This window comes from Haliotis rufescens, unplaced genomic scaffold, assembly GCF_023055435.1.
Source record: "Haliotis rufescens isolate VD_foot unplaced genomic scaffold, xgHalRufe1.0.p SCAF_4, whole genome shotgun sequence".
NCBI lineage: Eukaryota > Metazoa > Mollusca > Gastropoda > Lepetellida > Haliotidae > Haliotis > Haliotis rufescens.
In genome coordinates this window covers 42,997,335-43,023,726 of record NW_025964112.1, presented here as the reverse complement: position 1 = coordinate 43,023,726, position 26,392 = coordinate 42,997,335, and the positions used below count along the sequence as shown (strand labels likewise).

At 39.1% G+C, this 26,392-nt stretch overlaps 2 protein-coding genes across 5 annotated transcripts in view; one reads left to right on the top strand and one right to left on the bottom strand.

Moving 5' to 3' along the window:
* Nucleotides 1-40: 40 nt before the first annotated feature.
* Nucleotides 41-16,385, top strand: LOC124135935 (metaxin-2-like). Its single transcript, XM_046501631.2, has 9 exons — nt 41-181; nt 2,264-2,311; nt 4,533-4,652; nt 6,045-6,121; nt 6,891-6,983; nt 7,754-7,792; nt 9,670-9,795; nt 13,267-13,343; nt 13,716-16,385. Exons 1-9 carry the CDS (start codon nt 139-141, stop codon nt 13,879-13,881), a joined length of 789 nt encoding a protein of 262 aa, XP_046357587.1. The 5' UTR covers nt 41-138; the 3' UTR covers nt 13,882-16,385.
* A 2,634-nt stretch (nt 16,386-19,019) lies between these two features.
* Nucleotides 19,020-26,392, bottom strand: part of LOC124135936 (src kinase-associated phosphoprotein 2-B-like) — a 33,314-nt gene continuing 25,941 nt past the window's right edge. For 3 of the 4 annotated variants that reach the window (XM_046501636.2, XM_046501638.2, XM_046501639.2), the window contains one exon: nt 19,020-20,650. In XM_046501636.2, coding sequence (XP_046357592.1) covers nt 20,154-20,650 — 497 coding nt within the window. In that variant the 3' untranslated portion in view covers nt 19,020-20,153. Of the gene's footprint in view, nt 20,651-25,912; nt 25,931-26,392 lie in introns of all 4 variants that reach the window. The other variant, XM_046501635.2, reaches the window with a different exon arrangement.

The window sequence follows — 26,392 nt, the reverse complement described above, 5'->3', positions numbered from 1 at the left end:
TGTTACTAAATTTAGATTCTATTTGCGGACATTCGTCAAAGGAAGTAGATGGCGCTGTAACCTGTCATGGCCGCCTCCTAGTGTAAAGTTTGACATTGAACCCTTCGCTGAACAGTTTGTGGCTGTACAGTATTCAGTATGGCATCATTGGTCGTTGAAACCATGCAGGCCGAACTAGGGGGTACGATCCAATATTTTCTTAATTGAATTTTTATCAGTGCGATGGTTGGTGTGGTAAAAAACAATAACGAAAAGGAGAATATTTCGTCGGTTGCGCACACCCCAATGCTGGGGGCCCGAAGCATGCCCTGTCGGCGTGATTTCCTTTCATTAAAATCTTCCCCGCGCACATTTCCCGTCATCTTACACAAGTTGGGAAAATAAAAAGAACTCAGTTTTTTAACGCTAAAGATTTCCGAGTGAGCGACAATAACTGTAGGCATACATTCAGTTTGTGTTTGCGAGGAATGACCAGCTGATCGATGAACATGATGAAAGGCATTTATTTCGGTTCCATGTTGTACTGGAACAAGGGGATGGAATTCTTGTTGCCAACTTGAACCTTTTATCAATGCAATTGGCATCTACTAGTAGAGTTGTCACCTCTGATCTCTTCTCTCCTATGATTTTTTTATTATTTTATCCTTATTAACTTAGAAATGTCACCAAAACATTGGCTATGACATCTGTTAATCTCAGAAACCAGTGTGATGCTGAGCCATTAGAATTGAAAGTAATTAAATATTGGATTAAACTTACATGTAAGCCACATTATCACTACCCTTATCAGAGTTACCAGTTGCTAGTATCTTTAATGAGTAATGGCAAACACACATGGGCATCAGATGTCAGAACACTATTATTTTCTTGTCGTGTTTCCTGTTTGGATTTCCGGCCTACCTTTAGAATACAGTACCACAAACTTTTCAAACACGTGACATTACCCTATAATGTAATTTGTAGTTTCTTGTTGCAAGTCACACCGGCGAAACAATGCCCTGTGACGTCAGGGGTCATCAAGTGTGCATAAGCTCCTCCAAGTGATCTATCATCTCTACACGCAGTGTCATTGAATACGCCTAGCAGTGTTGAGAGTTTTGAATATTTGTTTACTAAATATAGCCTGGGGTAGCGCATTTTTTAGCAAGCGCTAGTTTACGAAAGCACTTTTATTTTTTGTATATTTTTTATTTCATTTTTCTCGTAATTCAAGTGGCTAAAATTGTTATAAATGGGAACAAATATACATATACTTTTTTTTGTTCATTAATTTTCATTATCATGCACAAGAATGCAGTTTATTAGGGATATTATATTGGCGCCGAACACATCCTAATGTCGCCAGTGTTAGGGTAGGTTACCCCGAACTCTATCCTAAGCCCTTGGATCACCTTTACGATCAATCACCCCTTTACGATCATTAGGGTTGGATACCTGTTTAGTGGCTATTAGATTTCCCAAACTCTATTTTTTAGCCCTTGGATCCCCTTTAAGATCAATCATCCCTTTACGATCATTAGGGTCAGGTAGATCTACCCATTTAGTGGCTATTATAGATTCTATAGGGGCTCCTAATATTCTTCGCACAAAAACGTCAAGTAAAAAGGATGAAATGGTTTTGAGTCGAATGCTTTGGCTACTGGAAACTGTCCTGGAACATTCACACAAGCCACTTTCACCCGCTACATTTTTTCAGTACTAATTCAAAAGCGAACTCACCATTGTGTCGTCACTAGCCATGCCCATGCCTCCCTCGTTCCTTACTCTTATCCACATCATGCTTACAGTGTTCCCTACCACACTTTTCTGTCACAAAATCCACCCGACGAATTATTGAATACCATGTCATTCATGCGTACTTGCGAGTTCAACGTCTGACGCCTGCAGCCGTTTTCAGTTCACACCATATCGGATCATTCCTCGCCACTCAGTATCTTGTAGATTACGGAATGGGACGAATGTGCCAAATGGCATCATTCATAAGTGTCTGTAGACTAAAGTCACGAGACACCATGCCTACCCGTAACCTTCATAAGTGTCCGTCACCTATTTGACCCTTTTCGTTTAGTTATATAACGTTGTAGGCATGACCAGGTAAATTAGCCAGTAACCATCTTTATCAAACATATTTTCTATAATATTTCAAAGAGTGGTTAATTTGGCAAATGCCCTGTCAGTCACGTGACTACCAACTTTATTCTGTTCACTGAATTGTACTCTGGGCCCCAAGGCCGAAATACTGAATAGACATGTCTTGTTACAGCCACAGAACCCTGGCCTGACAATGCAGCTCTTTTCCAGCCATATCAAGGTAACTCTAGTTTTGCTCATTTTTTATAGTCTTAGTCTTATTTGGGTAAGATTATTTATCATCCAAAACTGGCTCCCACAGGAGATATCGCTTGGGTGAGATCAACTGTAGATATCGCTGCAATGAAATTGCATCACAATGCTATGCAGACCATTGTGATGTCACTGCTTACCATGACGTCACAATCAAATGACATCACTAATGGCTTTGCTACTGAAGCTGAAAGCAGTACTTTTTACACTTAAGACACTGCTAATTACTGTCTACAAACTGAAAAAGTTGGAAGAATGATGTTGGATGATAAATAAAATCTCACCATCGTTGTCTTTTGATATCAAATATATGAACACTCAATAAAAGTGGCCAAAATCCTCTGCAAGCCTCGGAATGTTTCTCTTTTATTAACCCATGTTGATATATTTGATATCAAAAGACACTCGGGTGAGATTCTCTATATTAACCATGTACACAATTTGTTTAGCGTTGATCCGTTCTGAATACATACACTGAAACACCATTAACTTTAAGTTATACCGACCATCAGAAATATATCAAAATTTATCAAGTAATATTTCAAGTTATTCATACTTCAAGACAAGCTGAATGGTTATGTCACATCATGATCAGATATAGATATGTAAACATGTTCGAGTTAATGGAATTCATGTTAACAAGGTCTTTCTGTAGGTATCAGAGCTAACTTGTTACTCTTGAGATCACCTCTGTGATTTAATCAGGTAATGGATAAGAGCATCTGCCCAGTATGGCCCAGAGAGTAGAAGGACAGGGGTTCAATTCCAAAAGAAGCCAAAGATGGTACTTGTTGTTACCCTGCCTGCTGCTCAGTACTGAGGGGATTAATTAAGGTCTGGGCGACGCAGTGTACTGTTACTGAGTGGGGTATCCATGTTAAACTGGACTAGTACAAGCAGACACACGCACATCGCAATGCAAGTGTAATAATCTTGAACACAATATTATTACCCATTTCACATCACATGAGACCGCCTCCATGGTCTAGTGGTAGAGCGTCCGCCGGGAGAGCGGAAGGTCCGGGGTTCAATCCCCGGCCACGTCATACCAAAAGATGTTAAAAGATGGTACTTGTTGTTACCCTGTCTGGCGCTCAGCATTAAGGGGCTAAAACAAGGACAGGTCGGCTCTGAGTCAGTATACTGTGTCTGAGTGGGGTATTCATGTTAAACTGCGGCATGGTATCTCAGTGAGCTAGCACTATAAATCGGCATCAGTCCGGACTAGTACAAGCAGCCACACACACACACGTACATGCACGTCGCTATATAAGTGCAATAATCTTGGATGCGACGTTAAACCCCATTTCACCTCACCTCACCTCACCTCATCTCACCTCACCTCACCTCACCTCACCTCACCTCACCTCACCTCACAAGAAATGTGTCCTCAGTAATCAGAATCAGAGTTTCATCATCTACACATACATATTTAAAGTACATGTTAAAGTATCACCCTGTCTTGGATTAGATTGAGTGTGCTGGATATTATGACCTATATTTATTCTATTCATCATGATTCATGGAGTGAACATATGATATGTCGACAGAATTCTCAATTTAGTTGCAGTTATTCTGCAAATATGTAAAATAAGCTAGCTCATGCAATGACAAATAATGTATCATGTACCAAATCATGTATCAGTCTCAGATGAACCCTGTGATGAAATTATCAAAATTCTGCTGTAAAATTATCAAAATCTGCTTCTAAAAGTCTGTGGTAAAAACACCCTTCCCCTCAACAATTAATACAAACTCATTTTTGTTTGTTTAAAAAATTTAATCTCTTGCATTAAGACATGTTAAGACATTAAATGATACAAACAAATATGCATAGAGTCACTATATATTTATGATGAGATGTAAACATAGTTTATGTAGTCATACCACAAGAACATTTGGGTTGAAAGTGAGAATTAATTTTTTCAAATGCTGTCTTATTGTAGGATTAAATTGCATGTTTGAATTGCATGTTAAATTTTTGGGCACCATTCGAGTGCAAAAAGCTTGAAAATAATTAAAATTAGTGTATTGATTGATAAGAAAGGCAAATTCTGCAATGTTCTTGCAATTCAGCAGGAAGTTATGTTTTCTGCAAATCTCTCCGCTAACACGGAATCGCAGAATTCATCTAGCACTGCTCGATGCAATATGAACTTGCTACTGTAACTAGATATTTTTCTGTCTAGTTGAACAAATCACTTTTCCTGACTATGCCCAGTGTCTGGGTGTGAAGACATTTCTCCACATGTGCGGACTCAACTTCAATGTGGAGCTACGGACTAATGCGGAGGAGATGTCTCCCTCAGGTAACTATATCCACTGTTCCTCGTTATAATTTGTAGCCACCAGCGGGACACATAAAACCCTGGTACCCCTCATTATCCTGCTACAACAAATATATCTTACCCACATGTTTTAATTTGACATTGTAAAAAATTCAAACAAATGCAAAACTGAAAACAGCTGTTCATTTGACAATATTTGAGCTGAGGTTAACTTGTGCTATGTCACGAGACTATCATTGACTTGGAAAAAGCGTGCAGCTATTTGCATTGAAGTAGGGTATAAGGGATTTATTATGCATCTCAGAAATCCATGTGCAGCCAAACTTGCTCATGGCGGGGTATAAGGGATTTGTTCACCCACTGGGAAGTTTATTTCCCTCCAGGGAGGGATATATAATATTTAATCAAGAACACATTGACCTATCAGATCTCATCATTCTGATATGGAGGTATGATAATAAGAGTTGTTCAGGACGAGGAGATGTCTCCCTCAGGTAACTATCCCCACTGTTCACATTCAGGAGTGTTCCACATGAGTAGATGGTGCTTGTTGTTACCTTGCCTTGTGCTTAGCATTAAGAGTATTATACAAAGATCGGTCAGCTTTGAGTAGACTAATCTCTGAGTGGGTATTCATGTTAAACTAGGGGGGCGTGGTTGGCCCAGTCGTCTAAGGTGCCGCAATTCGCTGTGCACATTTGCATCCCTTGGACATGCCAGAAATCTTTGATTGTGGGTTCGAATCCGGGTTCGCCCCGATTTTGTTTCCAGGTTTGTCGGCACCATACCGGCGCTCGTGGGTTTCACCGAAGTGGTAAACGTCTAAGACCTGCATCACTTTAAGCTTTCCTCACACATTGAGCTGACACGCTGTGATATAACTGGAATACTGTTAAAAGCGGCGTTAAATCCAACTCACTCACTAATGTTAAACTATGGCATTTTATCTCTGTGGGCTATCTTTATAAAACAGGCATAAGTCCGGACTAGTACAAGCAGCCACACACACATGATTCCATGTCGCAATATAAATACAATTATCTTCATAATATTGATTAGTCCTTAGATATCAGTCTCAACATTGTTACACTTGATACAGAGTTAGCTGGATCTCTGTTATGTTCAGGCAGCATGCATGGTCCTGTCATCTCCTGCACTGTGAGTAACATCCCTTTGGCATGCCAGGATGTCATGATCGTTGGTTTAAATCCCAGACTGCATTGATTCTTACCATTGGTTTGTCAGCATCATACCCTTTTTCATGTGTTTTACTTAAGTGGTAAATGTCTAAGACCTGCATCCCTTCGGGCTGTCCAGACGCATTTAGCTCACAATCACATGCCATGATATAACTGAAATAATGTTCAAAGCGGTGTAAAACACAACTCACTCATTCACAAATATGTTGAACAGGTAAAGTTCCCTTCATCCGTGTTGGAGCCTTCCTTGTGTCGGAGCTGGACCCCATCGTAGCTTTTGTCAACACAAGGGTTGGTAGAACAGTGCTTTCTTACATGTTTAGGACAAAATATATTTAGAAAAATAATATGCTTATTATGATGGTTATACATTTAAAATGTTTACTATATAATGATTTTGAGGCCCCATTCCTGACCTTTTTTATATTCATTTTGACAACCAGGAAAACAAAAATATCAAACAAAAGTATCTGATTTTGATTATATTTGAGTATCTTGATAACTGCATGATATATATTCTTTATGAATTCTTCAAAGTAAATCTGATGATGGTAACATGGTTATCATTGGAAGGTTTTAGACATTTTGCCTATTTGAAATTGGCGTTCAAATAATTTTCAATCTTCCCGATTTTGACATAACAGAAACTACCGGTATATGTACAAACCAATAATATTTTAAGGATGACTTTACCCACAATACCTTGTGGGGATTTTGCATTAGATCAGGCAACAGATGCTTGTTGTATATGGAGGTGTCTTGGATCAGGTTGTTAGGTTTGATGACTTTGATGATTGGTTGTCACATTACGTTGCTCATAATGTCAGTCACTGTTTCTTCTGGTCCACACTTGAGTATTTACAGACAAGCATTATATGGCTGGAATATTACTGAGTGCAATATTACTATAGATAAAACAACATAAAACAGTAAAATCAATAACATGTTGTTGTTTTTTCATTTTTTTGTCCACATGTAAGTTGGAAAAACAATAATAATGAATGTTTAATAATCAAGGAGCAAAATTATTAAATTCAAACTTATATTTGTCTTATTTTAGGGATTCCAGTTAAGCAGTCATCTTGATGAACAAGAGAAGGCGGAGATGCGAGCATACATGGCTCTGGTTGACAACCTGCTGGTAAATGCTGAGGTTAGTACAGGCATGTGTCTGTGGGGTTTCCGGGGATAAATAGGTCGCCAGTTCCCCATTGTTGTTGTGAGAGTCGACTAACACAGATATTGTGTAGTCTTGTGTGGCACATGTAAAATGTTGTTCATGCTATCAACCACTAGTATATATTACCCTGTAAACACCCTGGTTTGATTATTTACAAGCTGCCGTTCTGAAGTATTGCTGACTTCCGAGTAACAACATATGCTTAATTTTTCAAAGGTTTGAAAAAACAACATCTGATTGGCTCAAGAACCCATATACCCTTCATATAGATAGACGGTCAAAGGTCATTCAGGGTGAACCTGACAAGACATCATGTCATTGTCTATGAATATGTCCTCATATCTTAATTCAGAGAGACATATGTAAGTAAAAGACCTGGGTGCCATTGTACAACGCGATCTTAGCGTTAAGGTGATCATATCTCCCATATCTTAACTTAGACTTCCGACAGTCGTAGCGCTAAGGTTTTGTACAACAAGGCCCTGATTTCAGTCAGATTGTGTTCAGTCAGTTGAATGCTGGGAAATTTGTTAGTAAGCCAAGGGAGGTAACTCTAATTATTGTTCAACACTGAATTATTTACATGTGAATGGCAAGTAAATGATCATGTGTTTGTTTTCATTTTCACACAAACAGAGCAGTATTGATTGTAACTGGTTGTATTGTTACTTGCAATCAGCCCATGTGATGCATTGACGTTCAATCAATTATCACCCCCCTGATGATAACTGTCTGCATTTCAGTTACACCTGGCCTGGTGTGATCAGCAGGTGTCAGAAGAGGTATGTACTCCCTAGCTCTGATCATACAATCCAAAAGTTTTGTTTTTCATGTGAGTGAAAGTATTACCGATGTGATAAGCCAATCCAATAAATTTGGTATCATGATCCAATATATGTGCAGTGGGGTCACCTAGGAGCAACGACTTTCAAGCTCCATACATCGATGCAATGTCTTCTTTCTTATTAAACTATTGACTAACATAACACTCCCAATGTGCTTGGATAGGGGTTTCCCAAAGCTTCACCATGTCTCTGTAGACCAACTTGGCTGCAAGTCATGTGGCAGTCTATGATAAATGGGGCAGGTCACTCACAGATTGTATTCATACACAGCTTCTAAAGCTACTTCACGGGGTGTCTTAAACATCAATTATTGTAAAAATGACATTAGATGAGATATTGTTACCTGCATGTCTCTGTATTGTAAATGTCATATATTCATGATATTAGGAATGAAAAATATGTATTGTGTTCACAATACAGTTTTTATTCTTAATACTGTAAATCTTGATATTAACGCGAGTGTGAATTAAATGCGAAAAATGCGAGTGGTCTTTGCTCGCATTATTAAACATCACATTTATGTCAACAATAAGACATTTTGGATAGCAGAAATACCAACTTAGACATACGCTGAAAACAAACAACTTTATATTCCACATCATTGTTTATTGAGCAGCACTTGTTATAAGTATATAATACTGTCATTCAAATACTAATTACATCCTGTGAATTGTCACTCCTTTGGTCAAGACAAGCGTTCTACTCACTCATGTCATCACTGATCACACCTGCAAGTCCAGACAGACGCCACTCAACACGGTGTCTTTGCTCTTTGCGACTGCATCAAAGGCCGACACGAGCCAGCGCGCACGTATTGTTTTAGCTGAAGTACTCTACTCAGCGCTAATAAGTGGTGCTATTTGGTGTGTGATTGGATTAATGTAAGGTTGGATTAAGGTGAGGATTCTCCTGTTAACCTGAGTGACAGAGGACATTTTGTTCAGATATAAATCCACTGATGCCCAACCCACGCCCAAATTTTCCATATTATTGAGTATTTTATTACCACCCACACCCCCCCAGCCAAACCCCCCACCCCACGCAGCTTTATTAGATTAGTCCTGTAAAAGTTACATTTTTTGGGGTCGCACTTCTTTATTTATTTATTACGCTTTTTTTCTCCCAATAGTATAAAGTGCTTCCCCGTGTGCGAAATACGCTTTAGTCGGAAAGCGCACGTTAAATCTCATAGTTATCTATCTATCGAGGAGGGGGTGTCGTATTCATATTGAGTCGCATTATTGGCTAGGGGCCAGAGGTCGCATTCTTTTGGAGATGCATTAATTTCACGTTTTACAGTATGCGATATTTACAATACAGAATTACAGAAACGCACTCACTTTACAATCTCAATGTCTGTTTTTCATATATCTTTTATAACAGATATTGTTATGTAACAAGAGATAAGTATTGCCAGGTGTCTTACTGAAAGAAAGGCTTGAAATTATAATTCATAAATGATTGAAGATAAAATTATTCACTGTCAGTGGTCCCTGACCAGACAGGATGGCCAATCAGTAAAAATCCCCGAAAGATATTTGAGACATGTATATATTTAAATATATTCAGACTGAGAATCACTCTTTATTATTTAGGACATGATCATAAAGTTTCAACACTTTCAGATCGGTTCCTATGGAAACTGTTGGTATGGCTAGTTCTGGGTTATAACAAGTGATGTGTCATTGTACCTCAACAATGTGTATTATTGCTTAAGCTACAGAACACTTGTAACAAATGTTATATTTGGGATATCACTAATATACTGACCAATGTAAAGTGTTTAACCATTCTCACTCATGTTGGATGTCTAGGTAAGCAAGCCCCGGTATGGGTGTATGCATCCATGGCCCCTCAATCGCCTCCTGCCATTCAAGAAGCAGAGGGACGTCAGGGCTCGACTCAGCAGTGTGGGATGGGGCAAGAAGACCGTGGATGAGGTAAGAAATGGCTTGTTATCTCCAACTCGAATTTTCTAGTTTTAGTGGTTGATACTTGATAACTTGACAGGCCATGATGATGTTATTTTTTTCTGGCTAAATTGCAAATTATGGACACCCCATCTCCTTGCTTGTCCACTGACCCTAACCAGAGCTCCAGATAACTTTTTGAGCAATTGAGTTTTTACTCTAGGGTTTCTATTTTAATTGGGTTATTACAAATATTTTTTCACTCATCTATTCATAACTCTATTGGGTTTTCCCCCAAAAGAGTGAACATTTTATGATTTAAAAAAAAATGAAATAATGTTTTAGATGTATATAACCATGATAACTGTTCTAAATATATGGGCTTGACTCGGAAAGTAAATTAGCCTGAATTGTGTTTCAGAAATTAGCCCCCTTGTACGCATGCTGAAAAATCTTCATTGGCTATTTACGCACGCAGTTTTTATACATTTGAGTTTTTCATTTAATGCATACGTTTCTGTATGCAAGTTAATTGAAAGTAATTGGGTTTTGAATATTTTTGGGGGTATTTTACGCAAATACGCTGCTTATCTGTAGCTCTGCTATTGCAAATTATGGACATCCCATCTCCGTGCTTGTCCACTGACCCTTATCCTGCTGGATTGTGTATGACCTTGGTGATATTGTGATGAGGTGTACAGAACATGTCTGTTTGTTGCTTTGCTTTCAGCCATTCAACAAGTACTGTAAATCTTGAAAATAATGCATCTCAAAATTAATACAACTGCTGACCCCGAGCCAAAATGTGACTCAATATCAATGCGACTGCCCCCTTCCCATACCCTGTGGAACGATACATATCCTTACCTTAATCCAATCAAACACAAATAGCACCACTCGTTAGTGCTGAGTAGGTGGGCACAGGTGGCCCAGTCCTCTAAAGCGCTGCGATTCGCTTTGCAGAGTTGCGTCCCTTGGGCACGCCAGAAACCTATAATTGTGGGTTCGAATCCCGGTTCGCCCTGATTATGTTTCTAGGTTTGTCAGCACCATACCTGTGCTCGTGGGTTTCACCAAAGTGGTAAATGTCTGAGACCTGCATCACTTTGGGCTTTCCTCCCACATTGAGCTGACCCGCCATGATATAACTGGAATACAGTTAAAAGCGGCCTTAAACCCAACTCACTCACTAGTGCTGAGTAGAGCACTTCCGTAAAAACAATGAACAGTGTTTTCCTAAAAAGAACACACAGTTTATATGTTTATTCTGTTGATTTGCATTTCTGGAAGTTCAAAGGCAATAAAATATTTGAACCAACAACAGTCCACTGATTAGTATGCGGAGAAGGTGTCAACAACCTTGAACATATGACAAGACAAAGACTGAGGAGTGTGATGTAGCCTATTGGTGCACGTTGGCTCATGTCGGCCTCTGACAGAGTGTTGTGTGGGTGGCGTCTGTCTGGACTGCTGGAGTGGTCAATTATGCCTAGTTTGACAGGAGTGGGTAGAACTCTTGACCACAGCAGTGATAACTCACCAGATGGCTATTGTGTAATTCCTATTTGAATGACATTGTTATATACTTGTTTATGTTTATGTTCAAGTATATCCGCTATCCAAAGTGTGTAGTGAGGCCGTCTTATTATTGATTGTCATTTGGAGACATAAGTGCCATGTTAATTAATGCGAGCAAAGACCCCTCACATTTATTGCACTTAATTTGTGCTCAAGTTAATTTCAAGATTTACAGTATACCTGTAGTAAAACTCACCCTTGGGAATTCCGGGTTATAAGTTGTCCTCAGGAACATGTGCTTGTCATGAGCATATGATGAGGGGCCACTTAATACATCAGGTGGTCAGACGCAGTATTTTGTTTGTTTTTTGGTTGTTTAGCGCTGCACTCAGCAATATTCCAGCTATAGGACGGTGGTCTGTAAATAATCGAGTCTACTAGACAATCCAGTGGTTGACATCATGAGAATCAATCAACACAATTGGGACCTATTCTAACCCGGACTTGGTTGATGCTTGTCATCATTTCCGAATTGAATAGATTGATGCTCATCATGTCAATCACTGGATTGTCAGTTCCAGACTTGATTATTTACAGACTGCAGTCATACATCTGGAATATTTCTGAGTTCGGCGTTAAAAAATAAACAAACTGTAATAAAACATATGCATGATTCTAAAAGAACTTGAAACTACACAAGACAGTGAATTTCTAACTAGGGCATGAGGTACAGATACCCTCCACAGCACACCTGTATTCTTGTTCATACACGACATCATGAAGACACACAGTAACCATGGTAACAATGATGCACTGATAATACCTTGTTGTATGTCCAAGGAGATATAAGGGATCAGGTGGCAGCCTCAGTAAATAAATTAACATTCTGTGGATTTCTCTGTAGAAACTTCTGAAGTTTGTTTTACTTGTTCGTCTATACCCCTGACCTACTGATCGAATATTATATTCAGGAAAATATTGGTGAGCTACAGAATGTTTAACATGTCAGTCTAAACACATCTGCTGTTACCTAGGATAATGTAAAGTTGAATGCTAGGGAAGATTACTCATTGTGAAGTATTTACTATGCATGCTAAAGATGGTGAAAATACACTTTTTCTCTATGTTTGTATGTCCATTGATATTTTTATACGTCATCAGCATGAGCCTTTGGACAATTGCAGTGTATGCAAAGTTCAACCAGCTGTTTCACGCTATGTTGCCCTTCGTCTGACAGTCATTCCTATGTCAGTACTGTGTTATTTCCCAATGAAGATCTGGGTTAGAATTGGTCTTCCAACAACCCATGCTTGTCACAAGAGGCGAAACCCGTGAAGATTCCTGGATAGAATAGGTCTTCAGCAACCCATACTTGCCATAAAAGGCGACTATGCTTGTCGTAAAAGGAGACTAACGGGATCGGGTGGTTAGTCTCGCTGACTTGGTTGATGCATGTCATCGATCCCAATTGCGTGGATTGATGCTCATGCTGTCAATCACTGGATTATCTGGTCCAGACTCGATTATTTACAGACCGCCGTCATATAGCTGGAATATTGCTGAGTGCGGCGTTAAACAACAAACAAACAAACAAACACAAGAGGCAACTTACAGGATCTGGTGGGCGGTCGGGTAGCCTAGTGGTTAAAGCGTTTGCTCGTCACGCCGAAGACCCGGGTTCGATTCCCGACATGGGTACAATGTGTGAAGCCCATTACTGGTGTCCCCCGCCGTAATATTGCTGGAATATTGCTTAAAGCGGCGCAAAGCCTCACTCACTCACTCACTGCAGGATCTGGTGGTCAGGCTTGGTCGGTGCATGACATCATATCCCAGTTGCGTAGAACAATGGTCAAGATGTCAATCACTGGATTGTCTGGTCCAAACTTGAGTATTTACAGACCGAAGTCATATACCCGTAATATTGCTGAGTGAGGCATTAAACAACATACAGTAAAACAAACTGTGTTATTATATCTGCAGGTGTGTGACGACGTTAGAACCTGCTGTCAAGCACTCTCAGAACGTCTGGATAAAAAGGCTTACTTCTTTGGAGACAAGTAAATATCTACTATTTGTGTAATCCTCAGGACCATTGTCACAATCTTACCTTGAAATTTAATACATAGAATTAAAATGCTTGTCAATTGACCAAATAAAAACGAGGATCTTTATTCAGTTCTTTTGACAAGATTACTCTTTTATAAGGTCTCCTATGCTTTTCATTACAACAAATAAATGCATTGTTAAAAATGAAGATTTATTTGGACAAGATAGAGTAGTCATCAAATAAGATACATTCAAGCTATTTTAATTTTATTTTGTCATTGGGGCTGGTCAGTCATATCTGTGAAACCAATATAGTTTTTTAAATATGTCAACATAATATGACCACTTTTCTTCCATTGTAAGTTGTATGTACCTGTTTGCAGACCAACGGAACTGGATGCCCAGGTGTTTGGCCACCTGTTCACGATCCTGACCACTGCACTTCCTGTGAGAAGATTTGCCGAGGTTATCGAAGAATACAAGAATCTAACCACATTCTGTCAGCGGATAGATGAAAAGGTCTTCAAGAAGGCAGGACACACGTTTTGACAATACAGTCTTCCCCATTCCACCTGAAACCATTGTTCATTGTGTGACTAGATCCATGCCGTCTGGACATATCCATGGACGTGTTATTTGTTGGTATAAACATGATGGGAATGTGCTTCTTTGTTAATTTGTGTGGAGGATAAGACACGTATCAGAAGATTTGTTTTGAAATGTATTTTTTCTGACTTATAAACCGAGAAATAACGATCAAATGTCAGAATAAATTGAGAATATATACATCTTAAAACAAGTGAAAGAGCACCCACAATTGGAAAGCTGTGTTGAAATACCTACCAGTCATGACAGATTTACAGTCATAGGAAAAAATCAGGTGTTCTCTGACTTCTTTTGAGTTTTATATGTCAAGTTTCCAGCAAACAAATACTTGACTTGTTTGTCCCCTATACAGCAGTAGACTCAACTGGCGCCTGAGTGACACATAAAATACAAGCTTCCTTTGACAACAGTGAGCACGCTGCCAGAATGGAGGACAATTAGAACGTGGAGGAAACCATTCAGATGTGATAGCACATTTCAGTTTATGATAAAATGCTACTTTGTTGCTTGATTCAAATAGTAATTTCTATGGCTTAAAAAAATTTAAAAATTGGTTCGCAGGCAATGGCTTTTGAAAACATAGTGCAGGCTGGAACAGTGTGTGTTTTTATGTTTTTAGGTTGTACAAACTAGTATGTAACCAAATAAACAGTTGTGTACAGTCAACCTCTTTGATGTACTGGAATACAATATTTTATTACTGTTCGACAACCAGTGTGTACATAATGCATGCATACAATGAGCTTTGATTTTATTTCCCAAAGCAAAGACATTATCATGAGCACACAACACCAGAAGAAGCATGTCAACAAATCCGGACAGAAGTAGGCAAGTTAGTGCGGTTGTTACACTGTCTGGCTATAAAAGTGTTCATCGTGTATCTGGACTTAAATTTGTAGCATTTCCCTGCTGGGGTCTTATGTTCAAGATGTGGAATATTAAAGGATTTTCGTTTTTGTTAAAAGTGGAAATAAAAACGACTTTGTGATGATGCGGACGGTGCCTGAGAACCAAGACTATTATTGTTTTTAGCTTAAAATCACCAAAGCATTACTTCAAAAACATTTCCATCTATTCATAAGTCCTCAGCTGCTGAGTTGGTCATGAGCTACAGTCAGTGCCAAAATAGCATGCAGTGTTTCATTGGTACCTTAGTTGCTATGGCAATACATCAGTTGTGAGTTCCAGTATCAGTAATCAACATCAATGCCACCCTACACAATTCAGATAAAATGAAGAAGTACTTGTAATCATTACGCAACTTTACCAGTCATTCTCATCCAAAAAACATCTTGTCTGACCAGTCATGTCCATATTCATGCAGAACTCATTGATAATCACATCAGAAGTCGGAACCAAGGACAAAGCAAACATGTCAATATTGCATGGTAAAATAAATTGTAGAAATGTAAAGGACTTCATCATAGGATAGTAAGGGGATTGTAATACAGGTACGACTGTTGCGTTAGGGCATGGACACTTAATACTTTATACATGGACACTCTATATTTAGGGTCCATGGTTGGGGCAATCATGTTTGGGAACTAATGCTCCAATAACATCCCAAATATTACACAGTTTAAATCAGTGTAAGCAGACAATACTGCTTCAATGGGACAATCAATGACAAGGTTGGCCTTACTCTTTTCTTCAACGGGGCGGTCGGGTAGCCTAGTGGTTAAAGCGTTAGCTCGTCACGCCGAAGACCCGGGTTTTGATTCCCGACATGGGTACAATGTGTGAAGCCCATTTCTGGTGTCCCCTGCCGTGATATTGCTGGAATATTGCTAAAAGGGGCGTAAAACCATACTCACTCACACACTCACTTTTCTTCAACATTTCCCCGGCACCCTGTGACATAATACCAGTCAAAGCGACATGAAATGTCAACACCCTCATTCACTCAGTTATTATATTTTTCAGGTTTAAGATAAGATTGAATAAGATATATATTCATAGTTATAGCATGTTTCCAGTAAATTTCCAGCATCTAATTCTTGAAACTGAGTCTTCATAACGATCTGAAATTCATAGAAAATAAAGGACGATTACTTTAAAGTATTGTCTTATTTTTGGACATATTTTACAAAAGATATATCCAATGAGATATTATTATACAATGTATTCCCATGTTTCACCTTTTGAGGATGATATTTGATGTGTTTTGTTATGTGGATATACAAGCATGGCTTACTGTATGTACAGTCAGTGAATGTACCATGAGGAGACAACTCTTCATGTACTGCTATCAACTTATCTCCCTTGTAAAAATTCCTGTGAATGGATTTCAGTTTGTCTGTCCTTCAGTAAGTACAAAGCATTCCTTGTTAATGTCATATGAACAGATGGACATGGTTTTGAATGTAGTGCGTTTGATATGTGTGTCAGTAGTTGAAAGGGGAATGGTTACAGGAAATATCATGGAAAAATAAAGAATTTGATTTTCATTGTCTTGCCATTATTTGTTTTGTAAGAAAAGTATTTTTTTTGTCATGATTCCATGACAAAGCTGACCCTATGGTAAAAAAGTGAAAGATATGTACAAACATAAGCAGTATTAAATACTACCAAACACAATTTTGTTCGATTGGAAAAATATTTTATGACAAATAGTGTAAAAAAAACATAAAAACATTTCATCAATATGAATTGGTCAGCTATCTTATTTGTCTGCAACAGGAACTCTTTTGGGACAATAGTTTTATTTCTTCAGTATACATGGTAAAGCAGCAAGCATCTCCAGCAGTGCAGCGGAGGGCTACTTTAATCATGTTGTTGTTGACCGCCTCCGTGGTCTAGTGGTAGAGCATCCACCCGGAGAGAGGAAGGTCCGGGGTTCGATTCCCGGCCGCGTCATACTAAAAGACGTTAAAAGATAGTACTTGTTACCCTGTCTGGTGCTCGGCATTAAGGGGATAAAACAAGTACTGGTCGGCTCGGAGTCAGTATACAGTGTCTGAGTGGGGTATTCATGTTAAACTGCGGCATGGTATCTCAGTGAGCTAGCTCTATAAATCAGCATCAGTCCGGACTAGTACAAGCAGCCACACACACACACACATGCATGCACGTCGCTATATAAGTGCAATAATCTTTGACACGACGTTACACCCAATTTCACCTCGCCTCACCTCACCTTAATCATGTTGTTAATAAGTTCAATAAGTATGTTTGGTAGTCAAAAAATATTTCTGAGTTTAATTCCTTACATGGCTGCATAGTGCACTAAATTAATACATCTGATACACACACACGCTCCTTGTTATTTTCCTTTTCAATGAGAACAAGATGCTCATGTCTACTCATGTAGGTACTGTCTGCTGTTCTTTAGAACCAATTGTGCTGTTTCTGCATAAACAAAGGCTTGTAAGCAGTGTGTCATTCTCTAATTTATCAATATTACAAATACATGTTCTCAGTCTTCCTTTATTCAGTCATCACCCCAGCAATGTGTAGACATGTGTTTAGCTGGTAACCTTATACACAACCCATAGGTACTTCTCTGTAGGGATTCTGGGGCAGAGTGCCTACTTGTACGTCCCAAATAATCCATCCTGACGATGATGTGGATCTTTCCTCATGCTAACAACCAGGTTTATCTAGCCCTAGCTTTCATCCAAACCTGATGATGTGATCTTTCCTCATGCTAGCCGTGGATCGATGCTCATCATATCAATCACTGGATTGTCTGGTCCAGACTTGATTATTTACAGACCGCTGTCATATAGCTGGAATATTGCTGAGTGTGGCGTTAAACAACAAACAAACAAACCTCATGCTAACAACCTGGTTTTCTAGTCCTGGCTTTCATCCAAACCTGATGATGTGGATCTTTCATCATGTTAACATCCACTGGTGTGTTTTGTCCAGACCTCACTATTTACATACTTGACATACTACTCTTATAATACGACTGCAGTAGAAGAATAAATATATCCACTTCTCTCACAGGCACTGGTGCAAACATACATCAGCACTTTGTACAGGGGAAAATTGTTCATAGGCTTTCGTCTGAATTCAACAAGAAAACTCTTTTCTTTCTTTTTTAAATATATATCTTTATTTCCATCACCAAGAGACATTCCTCCTATTTTGACACAAGAGCTAACTGACAATCACAATTCTGAGTAAACATTACTATTTACAACAAAATACATAGATATACATACTGATGTAAACAAATGCTGCCGCAAGAACAGCCATCCCCGATCCTCCCCCGAAAGAGACCCCGGTGCCAAAAGTGATTCCAGTGGGCTTAAAACAGTGGTGAAAACCATGTGAATGGATCACTAACAAGCAGTCATGACACCAGGCATTTATGAAGAGGTGAGGTGAAATTGGGTTTAACGTCGCGTCCAAGATTATTGCACTTATATAGCGACGTGCATGCACGTGTGTTTGTGGCTGCTTGTACTAGTCCGGACTGATGCCAATTTATAGTGCTAGCTCACTGAGATACCATGCCGCAGTTTAACATGAATACCCCTCTCAGACACAGTATACTGACTCAGAGCCGACCAGTCCTTGTTTTAGCCCCTTAATGTTGAGCGTCAGACAGGGTAACAACAAGTACCATCTTTTAACGTCTTTTGGTATGAAGCGGCCGGGGATCGAACCCCGGACCTTCCGCTCTCTGGGCGGACGCTCTACCACAAGACCACGGAGGCGGCACATTTATGAAGAGACTCAGTTGAGTAAATACACATACACCTGAGGGGAAGAAACAAGGGAACAGCTCAGTGGACAAGAACATCTTCAGTCATATGTATATAGAGAATCTCACCCGAGTGTCTTTTGATATCAAATATATCAACACGAGTTGATAAAAGTGGAAATATTCCGAGGTTTGCCGAGGATTTTTGCCACTTTTATCAACAAGTGTTGATATATTTGATATCAAAAGACACGAGGGTGAGATTTTATTTATCATCCAACATCATTCTTCCAACTTTTTCAATTTGTAGACAGTAATTAGTAGTGTCTTCAGTGTAAAAAGTACTGCTAACAGCTTCAGTAGCAGAGCCATTAGTGATGTCATTTGATTGTGATGTCATGGTAACCAGTGATGTCACAATGGTCTGCAAAGCATTGTGATGTAATTTCATTGCAGCGATATCTACAGTGTAGATATTGCTTGATCTAATCCAAGCCATATCTCCTGTGGGAGCCAGTTTTGGATGATAAACATGTATATACTGATGGAAAGAAATAAGGGAACAGCTGTGTAAACAAGAATCAGCCACATACACTTTCAGTGAAACCTTGTTTATCCAGAAACCTCTCATGGACGCTCTTTTTGGGGAATGCAATATATAACTGAAGGCACATTACTCACGATTGGATTATCTTGAAATCTGGATGATTTCCCTGGATTAGCATACAGAAACACAGAACTTGACTATACTGATGAAAAGGAATACTTCTAATATTGAACAAAAAACTTGTAACTTAAACATGTGTCATTTCTTGAAACCTGAAACAAAGACTTACAATCTGACTCAGAGGTTGTTATTGCCATTTGAAACCACTGATTGAGAAAACAGAACTTTCAAAGCCATTGTAGAATGTTTGCGAACATCTTTCAAGTTGACAAATTTGTTTCAATTGAGTTGCTTGTCAATCCCTTTGATGGTTAAATATGCATGTTCGTTTGTTGTTTAATGCCGCAATATTGCAGCTATATGACAGCAATCTGTAAATAATCAAGTTTGGATCAGACAATCCAAGGATTGACATCATGAGCATTGATCTACGCATCTGGGATACGATGACATGCATTAAACAAGGCAGCAAGCCTAACCACCTGTTCACATTAGACACAGCTTACGACAAACATGGGTTGCTGAAGACCAATAAAAACTAACGTCAATCTTCACGGGTGCTTGAATATGGTTCCAATGCAAGCAAGTGAATTGAAAATATTTCCATGTATTGATGCTGTTTTTGTACACATAAGACATAAAACTGAAAAGGAAAAAATGCTACAAAAAACATCATCAAAGAATAACAATATTCTGATTATTGGAAGATACTACAGTTCGTGTACATAAAAAACAACTGAAAAAGAATACCTCAGAATGAGAACATATGACAGATAACATCATCATAACATAACAAAACTCTGATTATTGGAAGATATATCATATTTAGCCTAACCACAGCTAACTATTGTTATCACTAGTCAACTCTCTGTCAATGCAGGTGTTCATGGACGACTACATGGCCCTGTAAGCAGGAGAGAGCATTTGTTTTGGGACCAGGCCATAATCTGATGTGTCTTTCATTCGTCCAATCCACCAGCCTTGCTTGTCATATTCCCGGCTGATGATGTGAATGATGTCCGCCACTTTGAAGGACAGCTCGGCCTCAGAGTCGGCCTTATTTGGCCACTTTCCGTAATACATATTCTCAAAGTCCTCATCTGGGTTGACGATGATCCTGATGGGTAGGCGTGGCTGCTCCTGTGGTTTGGCAGGAGTCTTGGTCTGAGAGACCGCTTGTTTGGAAACGGTCGAGATCTTGGGGATAGGTTGTTTCGGGATAGCGGGTGGAGGCATGGACGGAAGCTGTGGGGTCCTGGCATCATCGTACATCCCCTTAGAGCCATCATCAAGACACTCATAATTCTCAGTCCCTGGGATGGCAGCCGATGCGTCGTCGTATTGTTGGTTGTAGTAGTTGGAGGCCTCGCTGAAGTATTCATAGGTGTCATCTGAAAGTAGGTGTCATTCATATGATATCATGATATGAGAAATCATACACAGCATACAGTGGGCTGGTGATCGATATCAGTTGTCATACAAATATCTTGTATACCGTATTCGACGTAACATTAAAGCGCCTCGCTCTAATAAGCGCCCATGGTGATATTTGCTTATATATTGGCTAGTGAACAATCCCAGTTAGCACCTCTTCCAATTTAGCAATGTACACAAGACTTATTTATTCGTGTATGATACGCACTCTTGTGTTATATGCACCCTTAATTATGGGCAATTAAATTCTGGAAAAATATATCTGTCGTGTATAATACGCACAGACTTTTCTTTTGTATCATTTCAGGTACATAAACCTAGAAATTAAAGATCTTTCAACTCACAACTTTTTCACCAAAATTGTATTCTAATAAGAGCCCCATATTTCTAATTTTGTGTGCGTCCTGGGCGCTTATTTCGTCTAATACGGTTTATTGAAATATACTGAAGGAGAAACCGACCAATTCAGAGGAAGCACACTTGCTGCATTCAAAATACAAACAACATAGCAACAAAATAGTTTGTGTGAAATGATATGTCATGTAGGGCTGGGACGAGTCCAAATTTACTACCCGGGTACCCACCCCTCTATTACCCGACCCTACCCGGGTACCCACTGTAGGTCTCAAGAGATGTCTCAAAATGTCCAAATGGGAACATTTTTAGCATAGCCCTGGCAAAACGTATTTAGATACAAGTATTAAATATTCTGAAGTTGAATTAAGTTATTTCTTTATTCAACCATATGAAAAATCAGAAGGGATGGGTGCACAATCAGAAAGATAGAGTTCTAGATACTTTTTGTCATTAAACAATATATCACGTGACTAACCACGGGTCCGGGTAGTCCTGTGGGTACCTGGGTCCTACTCAGTACCCACCTGACCCGGGTACCCGAGTTACCCGATCAAGCCCTAATGTCATGGTCTAAATCCGCAAAGCAATCACAGTGTGACTATCATAAATCTATGTTCAAGTATTGGAGTTATAAGACATTCTAACAATAAGATTGCATCATTGTTTGAGGCCTGGGTATGGCATTCTCAGTTATTTTGGTGTACCCAGGAATGACATGTAAAGCATATGCTGTCTTTTGTCATGTTTATGCATGGTATAAGTCATAGTCAAAAGGGTTGTGGCAAAAAGGGTAAAAAAGGCCATGAAAAAGTCAGAATGGCCATATATTAATTGTATTTGTTTATATTGAATTCATATTTTGTTAGAGGATAAATAGAAAAAAAAAGGTTTTCCTCTTTTATCATCTATCATGTAAACTTCACGCCTTGTGCATGCTATATGAAATTAACATTGTCATTCTATTTTCATGCTAGAATTGGCTACTTATGTACATAATTCAAAGACTGACATTATTGAAGTTAATAATCATATGAACATTCTAAGTATGAGTTAACATACCAATGTCCATTTTTTACATTTTTTTACTGACTGTTTTGACTCTAGTTTGACCGCTGCTCCCTCCCTCACTTAACAGCCATTCCTACTCCCTCCCTCCCTCACTTAACAGCCATTCCTACTCCCTCCCTCCCTCACTTAACAGCCATTCTGACTCCCTCCCTCCCTCACTTAACAGCCATTCCTACTCCCTCCCTCCCTCACTTAACAGCCATTCTGACTCCCTCCCTCCCTCACTTAACAGCCATTCCTACTCCCTCCCTCCCTCACTTAACAGCCATTCTGACTCCCTCCCTCCCTCACTTAACAGCCATTCTGACTCCCTCCCTTCTTCACTTAACAGCCATTCTGACTCCCTCCCTCCCTCACTTAACAGCCATTCTGACTCCCTCCCTCCCTCACTTAACATCCATTCTGACTCCCTCCCTCCCTCACTTAACATCCATTCTGACTCCCTCCCTACTTCACTTAACAGCCATTCTGACTCCCTCCCTACTTCACTTAACAGCCATTCTGACTCCCTCCCTTCTTCACTTAACAGCCATTCTGACTCCCTCCCTTCTTCACTTAACAGCCATTCTGACTCCCTCCCTACTTCACTTAACAGCCATTCTGACTCCCTCCCTTCTTCACTTAACAGCCATTCTGACTCCCTTCCTTCTTCACTCTACAGCAATTCCGACTTTCCCCACTTGACAGCCGTTCTGATTTACTCCCTCCCTCACTTAACAGCCGTTCTGTGTTACTCCCTCCCTCCCTTATTTCTTTCCATCAGTATACATCAGGAAGAAACATGACTCAAGAAACAAACAGATACTTACTGTACGTGTAAAGTTAAAATAAAGTTTTCGCATTGCTTTATATATTGTGGTATATATTTCATTATATGGAAAGTTTTTAAAGTTGCAACTTAAATAATACATACTACAGATTTAGACTTGCCCAAATCAAATTATTAAATCATATCGGCATGCATTGTCAAATAATAACATACTTACCAACAAGAAGAGAACTGACGAGGAACTGGGAGGCTGAGAAGAGGCCTATTTAAGTTGCCAATACTAGTAGGCAGAAAATGTTTTACACACACAAGATGTATGTGGCATACTGTAAACATGGACGAGAATACAGTGCATTGATGGACTACATATTTCAAATATTTTCAAATATTTACTACTCAAAATAAGGTAAAAACCACCTGATTCTGTCATGTAACTATTGTTAGTCTGTCATGCCATTCATGCCTGATTCTTTCATATTGCTATAGTTAATATGTCATGCCATGACAGATTAGCGATAGTAACATCAAAGGTGATCCTTAACTTCTTTTGGGTAGTATATATGTTACATGAGTTAAAATACAATTCAGGAGAGGAATACAGGAATTACTACAGAGCTGCCTGTAGTTCATATATTCCAAGCGCCAGTGATTAAACAAATCAAAGAACTACTCATGTGCTATCAAGGCCTAAAAAATAAAAGTTCTCAGGCAATGACTTTTGAGAATATAGTGCGGGCGGGTGGTGTTTTGTTTTGTTTTTGGCTTATTCAAACTAGTATGTGACCAAATGAACAGTTGTGTACCATCAACCTGGGAAAGGGCCTCCCTACATAAACAAGCACACAAACTCCTATTGCCGCCATGACCATAACATGAGATGCGCAGTTAGGCCGTGTAAAGGGAAGTAACTGTGTGCTATATTGGATCGCATTGTTTTGAAGTATAAGGATTTTTTGATTTTTTCTAAAATGGAAATGAAAAACAAAATGTGAGGCAGATTTTATGATGATGCAGTCGGTGCCTGATAACCAAGACTATTATTTTGTAGCCAAATACAAGCTCAGAAGATCCTCTGTAGGATGAAAACTGACCTTTGCTGTACAATGTGAAAATATAAATAATACCGGTACTTACCGATTGCCATCATCATTATTATATCCAAGACATAGGTAATTAATACGAACATAAAATGAATGCAAAAAATGCGACTGTCCCCTGCTCACATTAATAAAGTGATATATTTTTATCTGGATATTTTGGAGTATATTGTATTCTCAGGTTTACTGTACATGTGCGGAAAAAATGGCATACATAAAAATGCTATAATTAACACTAGATTTAGACAATACTGCTCGCAAAGCTCTTCATGGAACTACTATCCCCCACACTATACATGCTATATCATGGAATTCTATGGAAGATTACGTTAACATAGTTTAAGGGCAAGGCTCAAGCTCATTAAAATCAGATGTTAGTTTTCGCTACCGCTAAACAAAGATCTGAGGACATTCCATTACGGGTCTTCCGATTTTAATGAGATTGGGGCAAGGCTACTTGCATTCTTTTTCTGACGCATTAAGGACAGGTGTCGACTTTCGCATTAATTTTGTGACGCATCAATTTCCTGATTTAAAGTATGTCAGTTTCGAAGATCAGAAAAAACATGTCTGTCTTCACAAAGCACAAGTGTTAAAATGAAGCATTAGTACATGTGCAAATACATTACAGGATGAAAACACCCTTGTTGTTTATTGTTAGATTACAAATATCTGGGCAGTACAGCCTCAAGAAGACATCCATAGGTATGTGGCTTTGCGTATAGAAATGCATACATAATTTATGATCTGGAGGTTGGTGAGGTGAATTGGGGTTTAGCTCCGTGTTCAAGATTATTGCAATTATTTTGCTATGTCGATAATTTGGAAGCATGACCAACTAAGAGTAGCTGTTAAATATTGTCTCAGTATTACCTGAGGGACATGAAGTGGTTTGTGGTGTACATGAGGAATATACAATGATGTGCTTGAATAACTTCATGATTTTGAAATATTTGTACTTTCACATACTGTGTGTTTCACTTGCTGTGTTTCACATTCTGTGTTTCACATACTGTGTGTTTCACATACTGTGTGTTTCACATACTGTGTGTTTCACATGCTGTGTTTCACATACTGTGTGTTTCGCATACTGTTTCACCTTCTTTTTCACATACTGTCTGTTTCATACTGATTCACAAACTGTGTTTCACATACTCTGTTTCACCTTCTGTGTTTTGCATACTGTTTGTTTCACATAATGTCTGTTTCACATACTGTTTCAAAAACTGTGTTTCACATACTGTCTGTTTCACCTTTGGTTTCACATACTGTGTGTTTCACATTCTTTGTGTTTCACATTCTGTTTCACATACTGTGTATTTCACATTTGGTCTTCACATGATTCACATTTCTCCCTACTGTAACTTTCCAGTACAGTATACGGCCTAATCTGGTAAGTGCACCTACTTATGGAACACACAGCACATGGATCAAACAGCACTTTATTGTACATTACTAAAATCACCAAAATGACAAATGTCCACTAGAGCAAAGCCTTTAGCTGTATCATTGTACCTTGGTGTGAAACAGTGCACTGGCAGATCCAAGGGTAGGGAGTGTGTGAAGTGGGATGTGTGCATGTGTATTGGGTGTGGGTGGTGTGTGCGTGTGCATGTGCATGTGCATGTGCATGTGCATGTGGGTGTGGGTGTGCATGTGCGTGTGTGTGTATGTGAGAGAGAGAGGGGGGGTGTTGGTTGCAGATATAGGGTCCAGGGCCCACTTGCACAAAGCAATCTTAGCGCTAAGACTATCTTAAGCCTATGTTAAAGTATGGGAGTTACGATCATCTAAGCGCTAAGATCGCTTGGTTCAAGTGAGCCAAGGTCTAGGTGCAGGGGACCTGACCAACAATGGACCAACTTCCGCAGTGTTACTGTCAATACAGTTTAGTATGTCACATATGTGTAGTTAGTCATCGGACATACCTTCCGTGGCCAAGTTACCTTCAAGTAAACATTTTTCATTCAGGATGAATTATATGAAATGCATTGACCTACTGTCAGTGTGGTCTTCACTAGAAACTGGAGCAGTCAAGTACACTGTATCATTTCACATCAACAGCTGACGAAGCCACATGTACATGAACGAAAACGCTGTACAGAATGAGTGAGTGAGTTGGGTTTCATGCTGCTAAAACAAGATTTCATTTATATCACCGAGTGTCAGTTTAATGTGGATGGACAACCCAAATTGAGGTCATAAGAATTTACCACTTTGGTGAAACCCTTATGCATGAGTTTGGTGCTCATAATAAATGAGAGCATAATGAGGCATCTTTAGCATCAGCATATACTACTCAAAAGAAGTCAAAGAACACCTGATTCTTTCATATTATAGTTTATCTATCATGGCAGTACAGATTAACTACAGTTATATAAAAGAATCTAGGGTTCTTTAACTTCTTT

Excerpts from the sequence above, each read along its gene's own strand:
- LOC124135935 (XM_046501631.2), top strand. The coding sequence starts at position 139 with ATGGCATCATTGGTCGTTGAAACCATGCAGGCCGAACTAGGGG. Across the intron at positions 182-2,263 it reads CATGCAGGCCGAACTAGGGG|CCACAGAACCCTGGCCTGAC; the intron begins GTACGATCCAAT and ends GTCTTGTTACAG. Across the intron at positions 2,312-4,532 it reads TCTTTTCCAGCCATATCAAG|TTGAACAAATCACTTTTCCT; the intron begins GTAACTCTAGTT and ends TTTTCTGTCTAG.